Consider the following 16697-nt stretch of genomic DNA (forward strand, 5'->3'; position numbering starts at 1 on the left):
GTCAGTGATTGCAGTATTCGCACTGAGCAATGATATAGTCCACGGTCTTCTTCGAAATGTACCAGTTTCGGCGAACATGATTGTATGTTAATAGGGGCGGCAAACAGTCAAAATGGAGGTGAGTAGCTATCACGATGTATGGAATGTCAAGGTAGTCGGGTATCACCACGTTGGAATCACGCAGGTACTGCACTGTCTTGGTTGAAGGGTCGTATTTGAACCGCTGATTGATCCACCGTCTGGCATTCGAGATGGCCCGCATCTGCTGCTGATTCGGAAATATGTCCATGTGAGAGAGCTTCTTTAGCAGCGTCTTGGTGGCAACGACTTCCTGCGAGATCAGAATCTCGTATTCTGCTTGAGTCGGACCGTACATCGAGAAACTCGATTCGTCCTCCTCGTCCACGTCGTTCGAACCGGACTGTCTGGCCCACCTTGAATAGAACTTTGCTTGGATTTCCTCGTATTTCGTCTGGAAATCCTTCACCATCTGCTTCAGTTTCTTCGGATCGTACTTGATCTCCTGCTTGATCTGCTCCAAATTTTCCACAGTCACGTAGCACGGCTGGTTTTCGTGGATAACGGTATCCACCACCTTTTCCTTCACTTCCTTCGGTTTCGGCGTCTGTTCTTCTTCGCCTCCGCGCCGAGTCCGTTTTCGCAAAGGCAGATCCTCAGTCGGCGGCCTCTTGGCCGGTTCGGGTGTTTTTTCGTGCACTTCCATCACTTCTTGCGGCTCCGGACTGCCTTCTACCAAATGAGTATGGAAAGCTCTTCTGAAGTCGTTGAATCCGGTGATTAGCGTGTGGTAATTGAACTTGATGCTCTCGCATTTGAGCCCGAACCCATGCCATTGGTATCCTTCCAAAATCTGCTTCAAGTTGATTATTAGCAAGGCCTCGTTGCTCAAATTCTCGTCTTCCATCACTGGCATCCAGTACCGGAAGCTGGACGCCAGATCGTCCGTGGTCTCCAGAGACAGCATCAGGCAGATATTGCGCTTGATCTCGTCCAATTGGGTCTCTTTCAGCCGCCCAATCTCGCGGGGCTTCGTGTCAATTTGATGTATTTCAACATATTTGCTGTTATGGATTTTCACCCACACAAGAGTCCATCTATATGGCATCTTAATAGCATATATCAGTCCGCATTGTCGTAAGTTGTCTTCATAGTCTTGAAACACTGTTTTATGGGCAGTATTGAGCTTACCGTCCTCCCATAGCAGCTTTACCACCACCTGGTATGCCTGCGGATCGTTCTTGTTGTACTTGCCAAATCCAAGATGATGTCGGCTTAGGAACCGCAAGACCTCATAGAAGTTGTCCTGGGTCTCGATAAATTCCTCGCCCGAAATGAACTGGCGTATTTGCTCTGGCTCCTCGGACCAGACAACTATCATCGGTAAAATAATGTTTTTTTATTTCGATATTTTTCAATATTCCTATTTACATTTGTAGTATATAGCAGTGGTGCTTGGGCCGGCCACGGCCACTTGTTCGTACTTTTTGGTTGCCTTTAGTTGTAAACGGTTATTTTCACTTTTGACAAAAGGCTTTCCAGGCTCCAAAAGCGCAGGAACCGGGGTCGGGACTCCAGACCGGATTCGCTTACCGTTTCCAAGCTGTCCAAATTCATTATCTCCCCAGTCATAAACGTCTCCGTTAGACAGCGTAGCCACGGCATGGTTGCTTCCAATACTCCATTGCCGCAAGCCGAGGACCTCCAATTTTCCCTTGGTCTCGTCGAATTCCCGAATATCGTTGAGTTTCTGTATTTTTGTTGGCTCTGCCTGGCCATGCACAAAACGCCCATTTCCAAGCTCGCCCTTCAATCCGTGTCCCCACGCAAAGTGAACTAAAGACTCCTTTTGCTGCTCAGAAAGCATGCTCAAATCCAGATCTTTGGAGTTTTTCAAGCTGTGTTCAAACAGCTGGTAAATGTCCGAAGACACGAACGATGCAAACGCGGTATCTCCACCTGCAGCGATGTCAATGCACTGAGGAAGATCGCTTCTCTTGAATCTCTTGCTGACCAATTCCACCTTGCATGGGTATGGCACAATTTCAGTTTTGTAATTGACTTCCTTGCCTAGGGATCCGTAGGTGTTTTTGCCGAAAGCCCAAATGTTTCCTAGGCTGTCCAGACACACCGTGAAGTAATCTCCGGCAGCAATTTTCTTAATTTCACGCTGGGTCAAAATATCATTTTCTCGCACGCGGTTTAGCAAAGTCACTTCATGAAGTTCGTTGGGTACAGGCGGCTCATCAAACTGAGAATATTCAGGAAGACCAAACTGACCGTACGACTTCTTCAATGGTTCAAGACCAGTAGCTGCAGTATAAACAAGCCCTTTATTATCCAGAAGAACCAAATGCTCTTTTCCAGTGACAATGTCTTTGATCGGTCTGCTGGTAACCAACTTGCCATAGTTTCGGGTGCCAGAAAAAAACCATCCCTTATCTTTTTCCCTATATTGTTGCTGTTCGTTTGCGCTCTCAGGCAAAAATAGAACCTCTCCTCGTTTCGTAAGAGCGTAGATCAGTCCGTTGCTGATCTTCACCTTCACCAAATCTTTACCCTTCAGCGTTGGCTTGGACGAGTCTCCTCCAAATCCTGCACCCCATTGGTATAAATGTCCTTTTTCGTTAATTAAAGCACCAGAGGCCTCTCCCAAAGCCACGTCCCGAACCAGCATGTTGTCAAAAATGTCCAGACGCTTCAGCACCGACTGGAACTTGACTTTGGGATCGCTAGAGACCATCTGGGTGGAGTTATCTCCACAAATATACAATCCCGGAACGTCACTTGTATTTGGATTAGTCACAGTGGCATTGAGTGTATCGATCTTGTTCTTCTTTCTTTCCTGCTTTGCCTGAATCTGCGCGTAGACCTCTTCAAATTTTGACATATCGTAAGAATCTCCAACAACCTTTCTTTTCACATAATCCCAGTTTCTATACAACTCATACCCTCCAATCGATCCAATAATGACCATTACTCCCATGAACATCGCCTGAAATCTCTGGTATGATTCGTAGGTGGAATCGTTTGTCTGAGAATTGATGGGTTCTGAATCCAAATGAAGTCTCTCTATGTACTTGCTGTTTTGGTCCTGATCTTTTTCCAGCATGGAGCCAGTGACGTGAATATTTCTCAAAGGTATAATCTGCCTATGCAGCTTTGGCATTCTGGCCACATGACTGCTCCACTGCCTCAGCATCTCGAGTATGATTACTTTGTCTTAATTTTTATTTGGTGTAATTTTTTACTACCATTTTAATGACGTGGTGTACGGGTGTGAATACATAAACACCTCAGTAGCCATAGCAGCTACCATGGATGATAGGGCACTTTTGGAAAAGGAATCTGAAAACAAGAAGAAGCACGGCATACGGTGGTCAACAGCTCAAGAAAGGCCAATGCGATAAATCTCATTTTTATACGAACACCCACCGAAGCCCTTATCGGTCTTTTGACGCAGCAGCTTAATTATCTGAGGCTGGTTATCAATTTTTGCCTTCCAGATAAAATATATTTCCCTATTTATATTCATCCGTTTATCCTAGCAATCGTCCAAAAAACAAGAATTCTGTTATATTTCAATTCCCATTATGAAGCTCTCGATGTCTATTCTGGCCCTAGTGGCCACTAGCATTGGGTCGGCGCAAGCCGCTGCCATCAAAAAAGATACCGCGGGGCAACACCCCCTCGGAATGAACTCCAACTTTGGCGATGTTTTCGTGGAGAAAGGCAAGTCTTTGCTCGACCGTGTTTCTGAGGTTGTGAGCGAGTCGTCCAAGAATATTTCCCCAGAATTGAGGGACATTTGGAATGAAATGGAGGCCAAGTTCCCAGATACCCTCAGAAACATGAAGCTCAAGTCAGAGCCGGCAGTCAAAATTACAAAGAAACCTGCCGATTTTTGGGACTTCAATGTTCTCAATGAGAAGTTCTCCAACTACAAGCTGAGGGTTAAGAAGACCGACCCGGGAGCATTGGGACTGGACCACACAAGACAGTACTCTGGATACTTGGATGTGGAGGACGAAGACAAGCATTTCTTCTATTGGATGTTTGAGTCCAGAAATGACCCGGTCAACGACCCTGTGATTCTGTGGCTCAACGGTGGTCCAGGATGCTCTTCCTTGACTGGAATGCTTTTTGAGCTCGGCTCTGCTTCTATCGGTCCAGATCTCAAGCCAATCAACAACCCATATTCGTGGAATTCCAATGCCACTGTGATTTTCCTTGACCAGCCTGTCAATGTTGGATTCTCGTACTCTTCCAAGTCTGTTTCTAACACGGTCGCAGCTGGTAAAGACGTCTATGCTTTCTTGGAGTTGTTCTACCAGCAATTCCCACACTTGCTGAAGAACGACTTCCACATCGCCGGCGAGTCGTACGGTGGTCATTACATCCCAGTGTTTGCCTCCGAGATTCTCACCCATGCTGACAGATCTTTCAACCTCACTTCGGTGTTGATTGGTAACGGTTTGACCGACCCACTTAACCAGTACCCATTCTACGAGAGAATGGCATGCTCTACTGATGGTGGCTATGAGCCAACCCTGGACGAGTCTGAGTGCGAAGGAATGTTGGAGACCTTGCCTAGATGTTTGTCATTGATTGAATCATGCTACAGCTCGCAGTCTGTGTTCTCATGTGTCCCGGCCTCCATCTACTGCAACAACGCACAACTTGGACCATTCCAAAAGACCGGCAGAAACGTCTACGACGTTAGAAAGATGTGCGAGGGAACTCTGTGCTACAAAGACATGGAATACATTGACCAATATTTGAACCAGGACTTTGTCAAGGAAAAGGTTGGCGCTGAGGTTGACACTTACGAGTCGTGTAATTTCGACGTGAACAGAAACTTCCTGTTTGCTGGTGATTGGATGAAACCTTACCACAAGAACGTTATCAATCTGCTGGAGCAAGGTCTTCCTGTCCTGATTTACGCAGGAGACAAGGATTTCATCTGCAATTGGCTCGGAAACCAAGCCTGGTCCAATGAGCTCCCTTGGTCTGGACACGATGAATTCGAGTCCGCCGAGCTGTACAACCTCACCTTGAAGGATGGCACTAAGGTCGGCGAGGTCAAGAATGCTGGCAAGTTCACCTTTGCTAGAATGTTTGATGGAGGACACATGGTTCCATACGACCAGCCTGAGAGCTCTTTGGCTATGGTCAATAGATGGATAGCTGGTGACTACTCCTTGGGAACCAAGAAATAAAAAGCTCATGAAAACATTATGTCATTGTTGTTCAACTTATGTATGATTGTTTGTTAAGATACACTATCTAAATTCCTCGTTCAATACCCAGCCTTTCCGTTCCTTGTCCCATTTACATATTGATTTGAGCATCGATCGCACAACCTTGACTGTTTTTTCGTTTGAGACGTCAATCTTCAGCTCGTCAAGAACTGCAGCAGAGGTGCTGAAATAATCATTTAGGCCAGCCATGTAGTTGCTCAATCTGGCAATAAGATCGGTATCTTCAATCTTTGGTTTCGGCGACGACTCTTTGCGTTTTTTGATATTATCCAAAATCGAGCTAGAAGACACCATAGGCGATTGTGACCTCCCAGTTGGCGTGGAAGCGCCGCTTAGGCCAGGCTTGCGCGGACGCCCGACGTTTCTGCCGGCCTCGCCAAACTTTCCTGTCCAGGTTGGAACGTTGATTCGAGTCTGACGCGCCAGTTTTCTCGATTCCCGTAAAGCCTTGACGGCTTCATTGGCAATTCTCGATGCCTCGTTATCAATTAAACTGTACGATGACGAAGGATTCAAAACACTCTCGTGCTCTAAAGCAGACTGCAAAGCATTGTTTCCTATCAGACCCGCCATAATATCTTTGTCCTCCGTGTGTCCTTCTTCGTCTTCGCCATCTTCGTACTTCTGCAACCCAGAAACACCTTTTAGTTTCGACACTTGTAAAAAGTCGTCGTCGTTCTTTTTCGTGCTGCGCGAGTTGTTGAACTTCGTTTCGCCCTCGGCGAGCGTAAATAGCTCATGCAAATCGTTCATTTTGAAAAACCGTTTCTGCTTTGGGTCCTTCAAAATCTTGTTGGTCAGTAGCTGCTTGAAAATTTGGCGGTGATAAATCTTCTCCTCTATAGAGCCCGCCATCATCAAGCGATATATTACCACATCCTTCTTCTGTCCCAATCTCCAAGCACGCTCCCTGGCCTGGACGTCCGTAGACGGGTTCCAGTCGGGATCGTATATGATAACCCTGCTGGCCCCTGTCAAATTGACACCAAGACCGCCGACTCTGGTGGTGAGTAAGAACACATTGTACATGGGATTCGTGTTGAACTGGTCAACCATCGACTGTCTCTGTGAGATCGGCGTCGTTCCGTCCATTCGCATGAAGGAAAATTTAGATTCCGTCTCATAATTGAGAGCTTCCATGAAATCCTGCAAAATGTCAAGCATTTGCCGCGTCTGGGTGAAAATAAGTGTTTTACGGCCTTCCGAAAACCACACATCAAGCAAAGCATGGACAACCTGTAATTTTCCTGCGCGAGCCTCCAACTGCTCGGCCGTTCGTTGATGTTTTTTGCGCAGTTTCAGGTCCACTAAATCCGGATGGTTGCAAATTTTCCGTAACACGTCTATTCCAAAGAGGGCATTCCTCTTGCCTCTCAAGATCTTGTTGATGTCCTCTGAGTTCAGAAAGTCCTCATAGAGTTTGCGCTGCACGTCTGTCAGCTTGCAAAATAGAACCATCTCCGATTTTTTGGGCAAATCCTTTGCAACATCTGCCTTGACCCGTCTTAGTAGATAAGGAGAAATCAGGTCGCGCAAAATAACAGCACACTTATAGCCTGTTTGAACTTGAACATTTGTCGCATTGGCGTAGCCACCGATATTGATTGGAACACAGAATTGTTTCTGGAAAACAGGCAGTGTGCCCAGCCGCCCAGGGAATACAAAGTCAAATAAACTCCATAGCTCGACCAAATTGTTTTGTATAGGTGTGCCCGATAAAATGATCCGGTTGGGTGTCTTGAGCTGCTTGCAGGCCAGAGTGACGTGGCTGTCTGGATTCCGGATCTTGTGTCCCTCGTCCAAGACAACGTAATTCCATCTCACAGGCAATAAGTACCTGGAGTATATCCGCACCCCGACATACGTGGTGATGATCACATGACCGTTATTAATGACGGAGTCAACCAACTCCTTGGCACGTCCGTCCGAAGGCAGACTGCTGAGATCGGCATCCTCTTCGTCGTCGTCAGAGTCCTCGACACGTTTTCCGGTCATTCCCGTACCAATAGAGTGTAGAATGACGACCCTCAGCGCTGGCCACCATCTGTGGAACTCTTTACACCATTGACTCAGAACAGTGGCTGGACACACAACGAGAACCGGCTTCGTGAGCTTACCACTGTAGTGAAGACCAGCAAGAAAAGAAATGACCTGCACGGTTTTACCCAAACCCATTTCGTCACCTATTATTCCTCCTGTTTTGTGCGAATACAGCTCCCAGAGCCATTGGACTCCCGTTCTCTGGTAATCAAAAAGAGACGGATATATGTCACCAGGAACTCTGAACTCGTCGTTGAGGATGGCATCGGCATTGTTGGGGTGTGGTTTTTGCCACTCTGGTACCTGTGGATCGTCTGTATAGTCTGGCCGTAATTCTGCTCTTAGCGACGCTCGACGCTCAGTCCAACGTCTCAGTCTGTCTCTATACATGCGCTCATCACCATCGTCCAGATTTTCATCCATTTTTCTCTTTCGCACCAATGCATCTTCGTCGTCCTCGTCCTCATCAGCCAGTTCAATCCCTGGAATAATCAGATCCTGGTGATTTTTCACGCCTGTGTCTTCCTCTTCAATAAACCCATTGGAGGTTCCAAATGCTGTCACTTTTCCTGTCCTCACCAAGTATTCCTGCTGGGTCTCTCCTGGAAGCATTTCGGATCCGCTTTCAGCTTGCAATTTATTTGTCGAATTTTGATTATCACGTAGCCTAGCTTCGATTTCCTGTATATCGACCTGCAATGGCTGCAACTCCTCCCGCTTTAGACGATCAATGTCTGCTCTTAGACGCTGCTTTTCCGATATTCGTGTTCCGGAGTTGCTAATTTTGAGCTCCATGCCTCGCAAGCGCCCCTGCAGCTTGCTTTGCTTCTCTTTTGCCTTCTCCAGTCGTTTCTGATCCAGCTCGATCTCCCGCTCCATTATCATTTTATTGGCATCCTCGGCAACCTCTTTCTCCAGGGAGTCCTGGGCCATAAGGCGCACGCCCAGTGATTCCAACTCGCGCTCTCCGGAGGGTCCAGAAGAAGACTCCATTTTTTGGGTATTTTTTTTTTTTTTGTATTTTATTTTCTAATTTATTTCAATAATTTTCATTATTAATGACGATTCCGCAGAATTCCCTCAATAGCTCACCGGCTTTGAGCTCGCAGCTCGAGCACAACAGAGCAAAAGAAATGGAGGAGCTTGTGATTCCGACCATTCACCTTATAATCCAGCAGATCAAAGATACAGACGAAGGCAAAAGATCGTTGGGTGCCAGATACGAGGATCCTAAGATACTGTATTCGACTTTAAATTTAGACAAGCTTTCGCTGGAAAAAGGATTACGCGAAGATGTCAAAGCCGCTGAGAAGCTGCTGGCTACGGTCAAGTCAATCTTGGACAACTCGGTCAACACATGGCATCCGGGCTTCATGGATAAACTGTACGCCTCGACTAATCCGATCGGTGTGTTATCTGATATCGTTCTTTCTGTGCTGAATACCAACGCTCACGTTTTTACAGTGTCGCCAGCTCTGACCGTTATCGAGCGCAAAGTGGCGCAGAAATATGCTGCTCTGTTTGGCTTCACAGGGAAAAACGCTGGCGGACTAACGTTCAGTGGTGGTTCATGGTCAAACATCACGAGCTTGCACATGGCTAGAAGCCTGCTATTTCCAGAAACCAAGGTGGAGGGCAATAGGCATAAATTTTCAATCTACACAAGCGTCCATTCGCATTACAGTGTTGAAAAGGCTGCCATTCTTTTGGGACTTGGAGCTAATAGTGTATTCAAAATACCTGTTGACAAAAGGGGCAGAATGCTGGTGTCAGAACTTGAAAAGACTATCCAAGAGACCAAGAACAAGGGCTACACTCCGCTATATGTGAACGCCACAGCCGGGACCACAGTTTTCGGCTCGTTCGACCCATTTGAGGATATAGCTCCCGTCGCGAAAAAATACGGCTTGTGGTTCCATATTGACGGTTCCTGGGGAGGGAACGCCATTTTCAGCGCTAATAAAGCTGGTCTTCTGGCTGGATCCCATCTAGCGGATTCCATCACTTCCAATCCGCACAAAATGCTGGGCGTCCCTACAACGTGCTCGTTTTTGCTTGTTCCCAACGACCGTGTGTTCACGCAGGCTAATTCCTTGTCTGCTCCATATCTTTTCCATAATGCCCAGGATGACAATGAGAACTTCGATCTTGCAAATGGAACCATGGGGTGCGGCCGCCGCGCAGATGCTTTGAAGTTTTACCTGGGCTGGCTTTATTACGGAACAAATGGATACAGAGAACGAGTCGACCACGCTTACGCAATAGCCGAGTATTTTACGGAAAGGGCCTCCCAAACTGCAGGGTTTACTGTCGTTAGCGACACGCCGCTCCAGTGTCTCCAGGTGTGCTTTTATTACAACCCAGAGAACCAGAAGCTGACCGGAGCAGAACGCACTCACGTGACCAGGCATATAGCGACGCGGTTGCACGGGAGCGGGCAGTTCCTGGTGGACTATGCGCCAAACCCAGACGATGCAGCCAATAATGAGGACAATGGGGAGTTTTTCAGAGTGGTATTCAATTCGCCAATTGTGTCCAGCGATGTGGTGGACCAGCTGATAGACAAGATAGTAGAGGTTGGCAAAACGGTGCCCAAATTGGATTAAATAGACTAGATTTCGTTATTTACAGGAGTTGGAGATTGGATTTTCTGTATCACTGTTTTTGACTCGAGTTGAGTTGGTCCAGCTTGTGCATTTCCTCCAGGGGATTGAAGTCTCCTGTTGAGAGTTTTTCGTATTGTTCGTCGTATTTCCCCGTGCTCAATGTACCATTTCCCCGGATCCGCTTTCGCATGTCGACAATACCGCGTTTGCACTCAAGAAACGTGGCGAGCTGGGCTTTGCAGAGCTCCGGCAGATCTTTGGCAAGCTCGGGGTTGGAGATGCACTCTTTGGGTTTGTTGCGCTCGATCATCACACATGGGGATCGTTGCAGGCAGATAGCCACCTGTTTAAGCTGGTCTTTGCAGCTGGATGTTAGTTTTCGGCGGTGTGGGGATGCTTACCTTGCCACCATGCTGTATTATAAAATTAAATTAAATAAAATAAAATAAAATAAAATAATGGAATAAAATAAATCAATCCTCGCACCACTATTATGACCCTGAATTTTGTGCCTGGAGAGCCCAACCGCTCGCCGCACTGCTGCTCTTTTGTCAATTGGAACGCCGTCCAGGTGTTGGCGTACTGCTCTGGAAACAACCTTGTCATTGTGACGAAGAATTTCCAGCATCTGCAGACCCTATATCTTCCTCGAGACTCTTACGTGGTGGACGTCAACCGGATTAACGGGAAGATAGCTTTGGCAATTGGCTCAAAAATCCAGATATACACCCCGACAGTGTCAAACTTCTACAATTACAACTTTCGTGGCCGCAAGGACGTGTCCGAGCTGGAGATCGAATGGGGACTCGAAACAGAGATAGAGAACGACAAGGACGATTCCACCATCACGTGTCTTTCGTGGTCCGACTCGTGCGATACCTATGATGACGAGCTCTCGAGCGCACAGCTTTTTGGCGTTCCTGAGGAGTATAACTCGCTCACGAGCTGCGAGCTGTGCGTTGGTTCTGAGCGGTCGCTGGCACTCTGGCGGATCTATTATTCGGCCAAGGACGGAACGCATACCGCCAGACACCGGCTGCTGTGGTCCAAGACGCAGCCCAATCCGGTTTACATGGTCAAGTTCTCGCCCCATTCCACGGCAATAGCTAGCGTCGGATACTACGACAAATTGGTCAAGATCTGGCACAGAGTCGCTTACGGCATCGAGTCGGCCGAGTTCGAGCTCAATTACACGCGGCTGCCCGCGTACGTGACACTCTTGCGTTGGAAGTCCGGCAATATGCGGCGCAGCAACCTCTCCTCGGCCGGCTCTGTCACCGACTTGAAACCAGCCAACAGCATCATCAAGGACACCTCGCACCGACACATAGACATCCCGCACGCTGAGCATTGCACGCTATACGTGTACGGCGACGACTCTGTGCTCAGGGTGTTCTCGACGTACTACCTCGACCGTGGCTTCCAGGTGGCTAGTGATGGGGCGGTGCAGTTCCCGTCTAAGAGCTTTGTGGCGGTGATTGACAACCAGATGGTTGCACTTGGCATCGACAAAGTTCTGGAGCAGCTGGAGCAGCTGGAGTCAAATGGCCACCAGAGAAACTGCCACGCACGGTCCCGCGATGGCGACGTGTCGCGCAGTCGCAGCGGGTCGGCGCTCAGCATGTACCACCGTCGCCAGAGCTCGCTGCTGCAGCTACTGGAAATGCGGCCCGAACTGTGTCTGGTTTTCAATCCAGAGGGCCGCATTGAAATCTATGCATTCCATGCGTGCGAGGGCGAAATTAGGGTGAAGAAGTTGGACGCCGTGCTCGACTCTCACGGCGGCCTGACGAGGGCCTGTATCCGGCTAGGGAAAAATTGCATACCCCAGGACTGTCGCAGCGTTTTTTTGCAGGACATGCAGATCACGCAGACTTCAGGAGGCTACGGGTTGTCGCTGATTGTACACGATCTGTTTAAAAACTCGATCCGTCACGTGGGGTTCACGTTTGAGTCGCTGCTGCAGTTCGAAGAGCTGGAGATTGCAACCTCAGGATCGACAACCGTGACGATCGGCGAGCTGCAGCACAAACTGACGGGCCATAACAAGTCGATCCGCAAACTGATCCGATCCGGCGACGGCTCCGTCGTCCTGTCCACCACCCGGTTCGGCGAAAGCTGTCTGTGGACGGCGATTCCGCTGTCCGACTCGCACAAGACGCTGAACAAAAATTCCACACTAATCACGCCGTCGCCAATCGTTGACGCTGCGTTCTGGAAACACGGCGAGTACGTGATTGTGTATCTGGCAGACGAGCTGGTCTGCTTTGACTGCCGTCTACAGTCGCAGTACCAGGCAGAAATCGCCAAGCTGGCTCCCGTGGCTGGGTCTCTGAAAATCCAGCCGCAGGAAAAACTGTGCTGTTTTTTCCTGGTCCCCGAGCTCGAGAGCGACGTTGCACACGCCGTGGCGGTGTACGCGGACGGCCGATGCGATGCGTGGGAGCTCCGACTGGAAAATGGCCGCTGCAAAATACACCCTTACACAGTCGACCAGCTGGAGGCCGTCCATATGGCGTCGTACGTCGACCCGGTCGGCTGGAACGCGGCGATCGGCACGAGTCTGCAGCGCGACGTGCTCACGACGATTCAGGCAAATGGCGACGTCGCGGTGTACTCGACGCGGGTCCAGGACGGCCGCATTATCTGGGAGCAGAAACAGACGTTTTCCACGGGGATAGCCAACGCGACGTTTTTGAACGGCTCGTCGATCCACCGGCTCGCCGTCGTCAACGAAAGTCGCGACCAGCTGCACATCTGGGACACACGGCTTGGCACGCTGGAGTACTCGGAGACGTTTGAGGCCGAGAAAATCAGGGATATCGACTGGACATGTACAGCGTTCTCACAGGGCATTCTGGCCATCGGGTTCGACTCGCACTCGCTCCTGTACACGCAGCTTCGCTACGACTACACGAACGACACCCCCACTTACACCAAGATCAAGAAAGTGGACATCTCGCACCAAACCCGACACCATATCGGCGACTCTGTGTGGCTCGCCGACGGGCTGCTTGTGATCGGCTCGGGCAACCAGTTCTACATCAGCGACAAGACGCTGGACCCGCAGCACGACTACATCACTGCGCGGGCCATGGGCACGCTCGAAATCGTCTCGAACGACGTGTTTCAGCTGTGTGCTGCGTTAAACGGCCCGTTACCGCTGTACCATCCGCAGTTTCTGATCCAGACACTGCTCTACAGCGGTTTTGGAGGCATCGAAAAGCTGGTTCTGCATTTTTCCAATGCTCTTCGCGCGCTGGAGCTCGGCACGGCGTCAAGCATCGACCCCAAGCTCGGCTTCGAAACGCCGGAGCACGATATCGTCGGAGCGTCCAGGGCCGACGACGTTGCCGTGACGCGACAAACGTGCAACACCATCGTCGAGCGGCTGGCCAAGCATAAGCTGCCGTTTCTGACGGGCCACCAGCAGATCACGCTCGCGTCAACGATCCAGATAATGGCAGACATAGCAGAAAAATACTCGTCTGTTCTGGACGCCAATGGGCTTCGGTTCTATCTCGGTATGAAACTCTTCCAGCTCAACGAGACTAAACGCGCGCAGTTCCGCACCATCACCATGCGGGACGTGACTTTTGCGCTGCACAGCGAAAATAAAGACCTGCTATTCGACATCATCAGCGAAAACAGCGCGGTGCAGATTGGCGCGGCTGAGTTCTCCAAATATGCTCTTGCGTACTGGATGGAGCACACCAGACTGGCCGAGGTGCTCGAGACCGTCGCAAGAACCGAGTTCTTCAAGACACAGGACTCGGGACGGTACAAAGACCCGAGCGTGTGCTCTTTGCATTTTCTAGCTCTGCACAAGAAAAACGTGCTTCTGGGGCTCTGGCGGACGGCCATTGGCCATCCGGAGCAGCAGAAGATGATCAAGTTCCTGGGAAACGATTTTAAACAGGACCGTTGGCGGTCGGCAGCGAAAAAGAACGCTTTTGTGCTGCTGGGAAAACACCGCCACGTGGATGCGGCGTATTTCTTCCTGCTGGCCGACTCGCTCAAGGACTGCGTCAACGTGATCATCAGCAAGCTCAACGACCCGGGACTCGCCATCGCTGTGGCTCGCTGCTACGAAAAAGGCGATCATGGACCAGTCATGAAAGATCTCGTGCTCAGACACCTGCTGCCGAGAGCACTCCGAAATAACGACCGGTGGACTGCCAGCTGGTGTTTCTGGATCCTGAGCGACCGCGCGCTGGCCATCCAGGCGCTCATCAAGCCGGCCCGCGACATTCTCCTGGACGTTGCCAAGTTCGACGCGATCGACGCGTCGCAGGAGGCAGCGCTACCAGTGAAGATGGACTACGAGGACCCTGTGCTGCTGGCCATGTACGACAGTCTGCGCACAAAACGCGTGGAGTACTTGCGTGGGGCGCTGGCCCTCGACGTGCGGGCCGAATACGACTTTGTGCTGGCTGCCGCGCTCATGTACCAGAAAATGGGGTGCGACTATCTGTCGCTCCATCTGGTACAGCATTGGGAGTTCTCTGAGACGAAAGAGATCATTGAACCCTCCACGGGCAAAGAGGTGCTGCCGCCGCCGCCTTCTGAGTTTCAGGAACCGGACATGTCTGCGTTCGACTTTGGCTTTTAATTTGTAATATTAATTAAGTCAAAATGATAAATACGACAATAATTAAGTCATAATCTATTTACATAATCTGAGAACCAGCTAACGGCCCAGGTTCAAAAGTAGAGACTGGCTGGTCGGAGTAGACTCGCCACCGCTCTGCGAGCCGTTAGGCAGGTACGTGACGTTCGGAGACTGGCTCAAAGTCTGGGCTATCTCCTTGGACGCCTCGAGTCTTCTGATCAGCAAAAGGCCATCTCCTGCCTTGTTCAAGGCCTTCGAGACGTTTTCTGCCGCCTCGGCCTCTCCCTCGGCGCGTATCACAGCAGCACGTCTCTCCTGCTCCGCCTTCTCAACCAAATAAGTGGCTCTTTCGGCGTCCTGTTGCGCAATCTGCTTCTGCTCGACAGCCTTGGTGAACTCGCGCCCAAAGGTCATATGGGTGATCGAGACGTCCTCGAGCTTGATCTGGAACTCCTTGGCTCTCTGCTCGAGCTCGCTCTTGATACGAGAAGACACGGTCTCTCTCATGGTGATGAGCTCTGCAGCATTGAACTGAGCAACAATACTCTTAAGAACCTCGTTTCCAATCGATGGCAGCACACGCTCGTCATAGTCCAGTCCCAAGTTCTGGTAAATCTGTGGGAGGTTTTTCACGTCTGGACGATGCAACACTCTCAGAGTCAACGAGACGGTCTGCAAGTCCTTGGACCCCGTGGTGGTGGTAATGGTTCTTGGCTTGGTTCTGACATCGTAGATGATTGGTCTTTGGAGCCAAGGAATAACAAAGTTCAGTCCTTCGCCAACGACTTGCGGCTTGACTCCAGAGAATCTGTCGAAAATGACTGCTCTTTGTCCGCCTGAATGTTAGCTTAATATTGCCGGATTGTCACTTACCCTTGACGTCGTACAAAGAGTACTGTGCGACCATAATGGCCACGCCAACAGGAACTGCTAATTTGGAAATAGTGTCTGCAATTCTGGACATGGATATATTTGTATTTGCCACTTAAATAATATAAATTATTTTATTTTACACTAGGAAAATTATGTACCATGCCTAGCTCTACTCTGTCGCTTAGCTCTAATTCCCTTGCCTGACTTCAGCTTTCCTCGCCCTCCTCGTCTCTGGTCATCACCCCACTCTCCTTGAGCAACTTCTCGATCTGCTCGGGAGTCCAGATTCTGAGCTGCAGCTTGCCGTTGGCATCCAGGCCAATCGTCGAGAATTCCACCTTCTCGCTGGTCAGCTTGTTGCTGTCGGTGGTCTTGCTCAAAACCTTCAATGCGAGATTTTGCGCCTCTTCGAGTGTCATGCCGTCTTTGTAGTCCTGTTTCAACAGCGTCTGTGCGCTCGTGTTGTTGGCTCCAATGCTCGTGGCTTTCCACCCAGAGTAGTTTCCAGACGGATTGCTAGTGTACAGCTGGAATCCGTATCTGTCGTCGTAGCCTGCAAAAATGAACGACACGCCAAAAGGACGCAGACCTCCGTGCTGCGTGTAGCCCTGTTTCACGTCGCAGATCCGCTTCACAAGCGTCTCGATAGGGATGTCTTCGCCGTATGTCTTGAGGTACTGTTGTGCCGAGTATCTGATGCTGTTGATTAAAATTCCGGCATCTGCAGTCATTCCGGCCACCGCACACACCGTCTTGTCGTTCAACACGTACATCTTCTCTGCGCTGGTGTCTTGCTCGAGCAGTTTGCTTGTCACTTTTCTCTCGGCCGCCAGAACGACGCCGTCCTTAGCCATCACGCCAATGGCCGTTCCTGCGTGGTTGATTGCCTCCAGCGCATACTCCACCTGGTACAGTCTGCCCTCGGGCGAGAAGATGGTGGTTCTCGAATCGTATCTTCTGGACATGGTATATATTTGCCTTCAGAAAAATTTGGCCGGGTAAAGAAATATGGAGGCAGGTTTTTAGGACGTAGGGATGGTTCAATTGCAACAGGGGCATTCAAACGCAAGATTGCCCTGGCGCGGAGCTGGTCAGTAGAAGGGCCAGACTCAGTAGGAGCCCCGCCGTTTGTGAAATTGGCCCCTCATTTTCCAACCAGTAGACAAATTCCTTGCTCAATATTCTCTAGTTACGGCTTTTTTGTTTTCAGCAATTTCATCTGCTCTCTTTTACGGCCAACCAGTGTATGCGTTCCAGGCTTTTACAGAAACTACATATAGGCGCTGG

General features: G+C 49.8%; 9 protein-coding genes across 9 annotated transcripts; 3 read left to right on the plus strand and 6 right to left on the minus strand.

Moving 5' to 3' along the window:
- Position 1: 1 nt before the first annotated feature.
- On the minus strand, positions 2-1399 carry HPODL_04648 (uncharacterized protein; the record flags this gene model as incomplete). Its single annotated transcript, XM_014080988.1, has 1 exon — positions 2-1399. One exon carries the CDS (start codon positions 1397-1399, stop codon positions 2-4), a length of 1398 nt encoding a protein of 465 aa, XP_013936463.1.
- A 42-nt stretch (positions 1400-1441) lies between these two features.
- On the minus strand, positions 1442-3220 carry HPODL_04649 (uncharacterized protein; the record flags this gene model as incomplete). The annotated part of the gene is made up of 1 exon (XM_014080989.1): positions 1442-3220. One exon carries the CDS (start codon positions 3218-3220, stop codon positions 1442-1444), a length of 1779 nt encoding a protein of 592 aa, XP_013936464.1.
- A 391-nt stretch (positions 3221-3611) lies between these two features.
- HPODL_04650 (Carboxypeptidase Y) lies at positions 3612-5237 on the plus strand (the record flags this gene model as incomplete). The annotated part of the gene is made up of 1 exon (XM_014080990.1): positions 3612-5237. The coding sequence occupies one exon, from the start codon at positions 3612-3614 to the stop codon at positions 5235-5237; it is 1626 nt and encodes a 541-aa protein (XP_013936465.1).
- A 63-nt stretch (positions 5238-5300) lies between these two features.
- HPODL_04651 (DNA excision repair protein ERCC-6) lies at positions 5301-8312 on the minus strand (the record flags this gene model as incomplete). Its single annotated transcript, XM_014080991.1, has 1 exon — positions 5301-8312. The coding sequence occupies one exon, from the start codon at positions 8310-8312 to the stop codon at positions 5301-5303; it is 3012 nt and encodes a 1003-aa protein (XP_013936466.1).
- Positions 8313-8377: 65 nt separating this feature from the next.
- On the plus strand, positions 8378-9925 carry HPODL_04652 (glutamate decarboxylase; the record flags this gene model as incomplete). The annotated part of the gene is made up of 1 exon (XM_014080992.1): positions 8378-9925. The coding sequence occupies one exon, from the start codon at positions 8378-8380 to the stop codon at positions 9923-9925; it is 1548 nt and encodes a 515-aa protein (XP_013936467.1).
- A 49-nt stretch (positions 9926-9974) lies between these two features.
- HPODL_05116 (Protein required for assembly of cytochrome c oxidase) lies at positions 9975-10337 on the minus strand (the record flags this gene model as incomplete). Its single annotated transcript, XM_014080993.1, has 2 exons — positions 9975-10290; positions 10327-10337. The coding sequence occupies 2 exons, from the start codon at positions 10335-10337 to the stop codon at positions 9975-9977; spliced, it is 327 nt and encodes a 108-aa protein (XP_013936468.1).
- An 81-nt stretch (positions 10338-10418) lies between these two features.
- Positions 10419-14537, plus strand: HPODL_04653 (Regulator of V-ATPase in vacuolar membrane protein 1; the record flags this gene model as incomplete). The annotated part of the gene is made up of 1 exon (XM_014080994.1): positions 10419-14537. The coding sequence occupies one exon, from the start codon at positions 10419-10421 to the stop codon at positions 14535-14537; it is 4119 nt and encodes a 1372-aa protein (XP_013936469.1).
- A 78-nt stretch (positions 14538-14615) lies between these two features.
- Positions 14616-15501, minus strand: HPODL_04654 (Prohibitin-1; the record flags this gene model as incomplete). The annotated part of the gene is made up of 2 exons (XM_014080995.1): positions 14616-15373; positions 15411-15501. 2 exons carry the CDS (start codon positions 15499-15501, stop codon positions 14616-14618), a joined length of 849 nt encoding a protein of 282 aa, XP_013936470.1.
- Positions 15502-15616: 115 nt separating this feature from the next.
- Positions 15617-16375, minus strand: HPODL_04655 (Proteasome subunit alpha type-3; the record flags this gene model as incomplete). Its single annotated transcript, XM_014080996.1, has 1 exon — positions 15617-16375. The coding sequence occupies one exon, from the start codon at positions 16373-16375 to the stop codon at positions 15617-15619; it is 759 nt and encodes a 252-aa protein (XP_013936471.1).
- Between the last annotated feature and the right edge of the window lie 322 nt (positions 16376-16697).

The sequence above is a fragment of the Ogataea parapolymorpha genome, chromosome II (assembly GCF_000187245.1).
Source record: "Ogataea parapolymorpha DL-1 chromosome II, whole genome shotgun sequence".
Lineage (NCBI taxonomy): Eukaryota > Fungi > Ascomycota > Pichiomycetes > Pichiales > Pichiaceae > Ogataea > Ogataea parapolymorpha.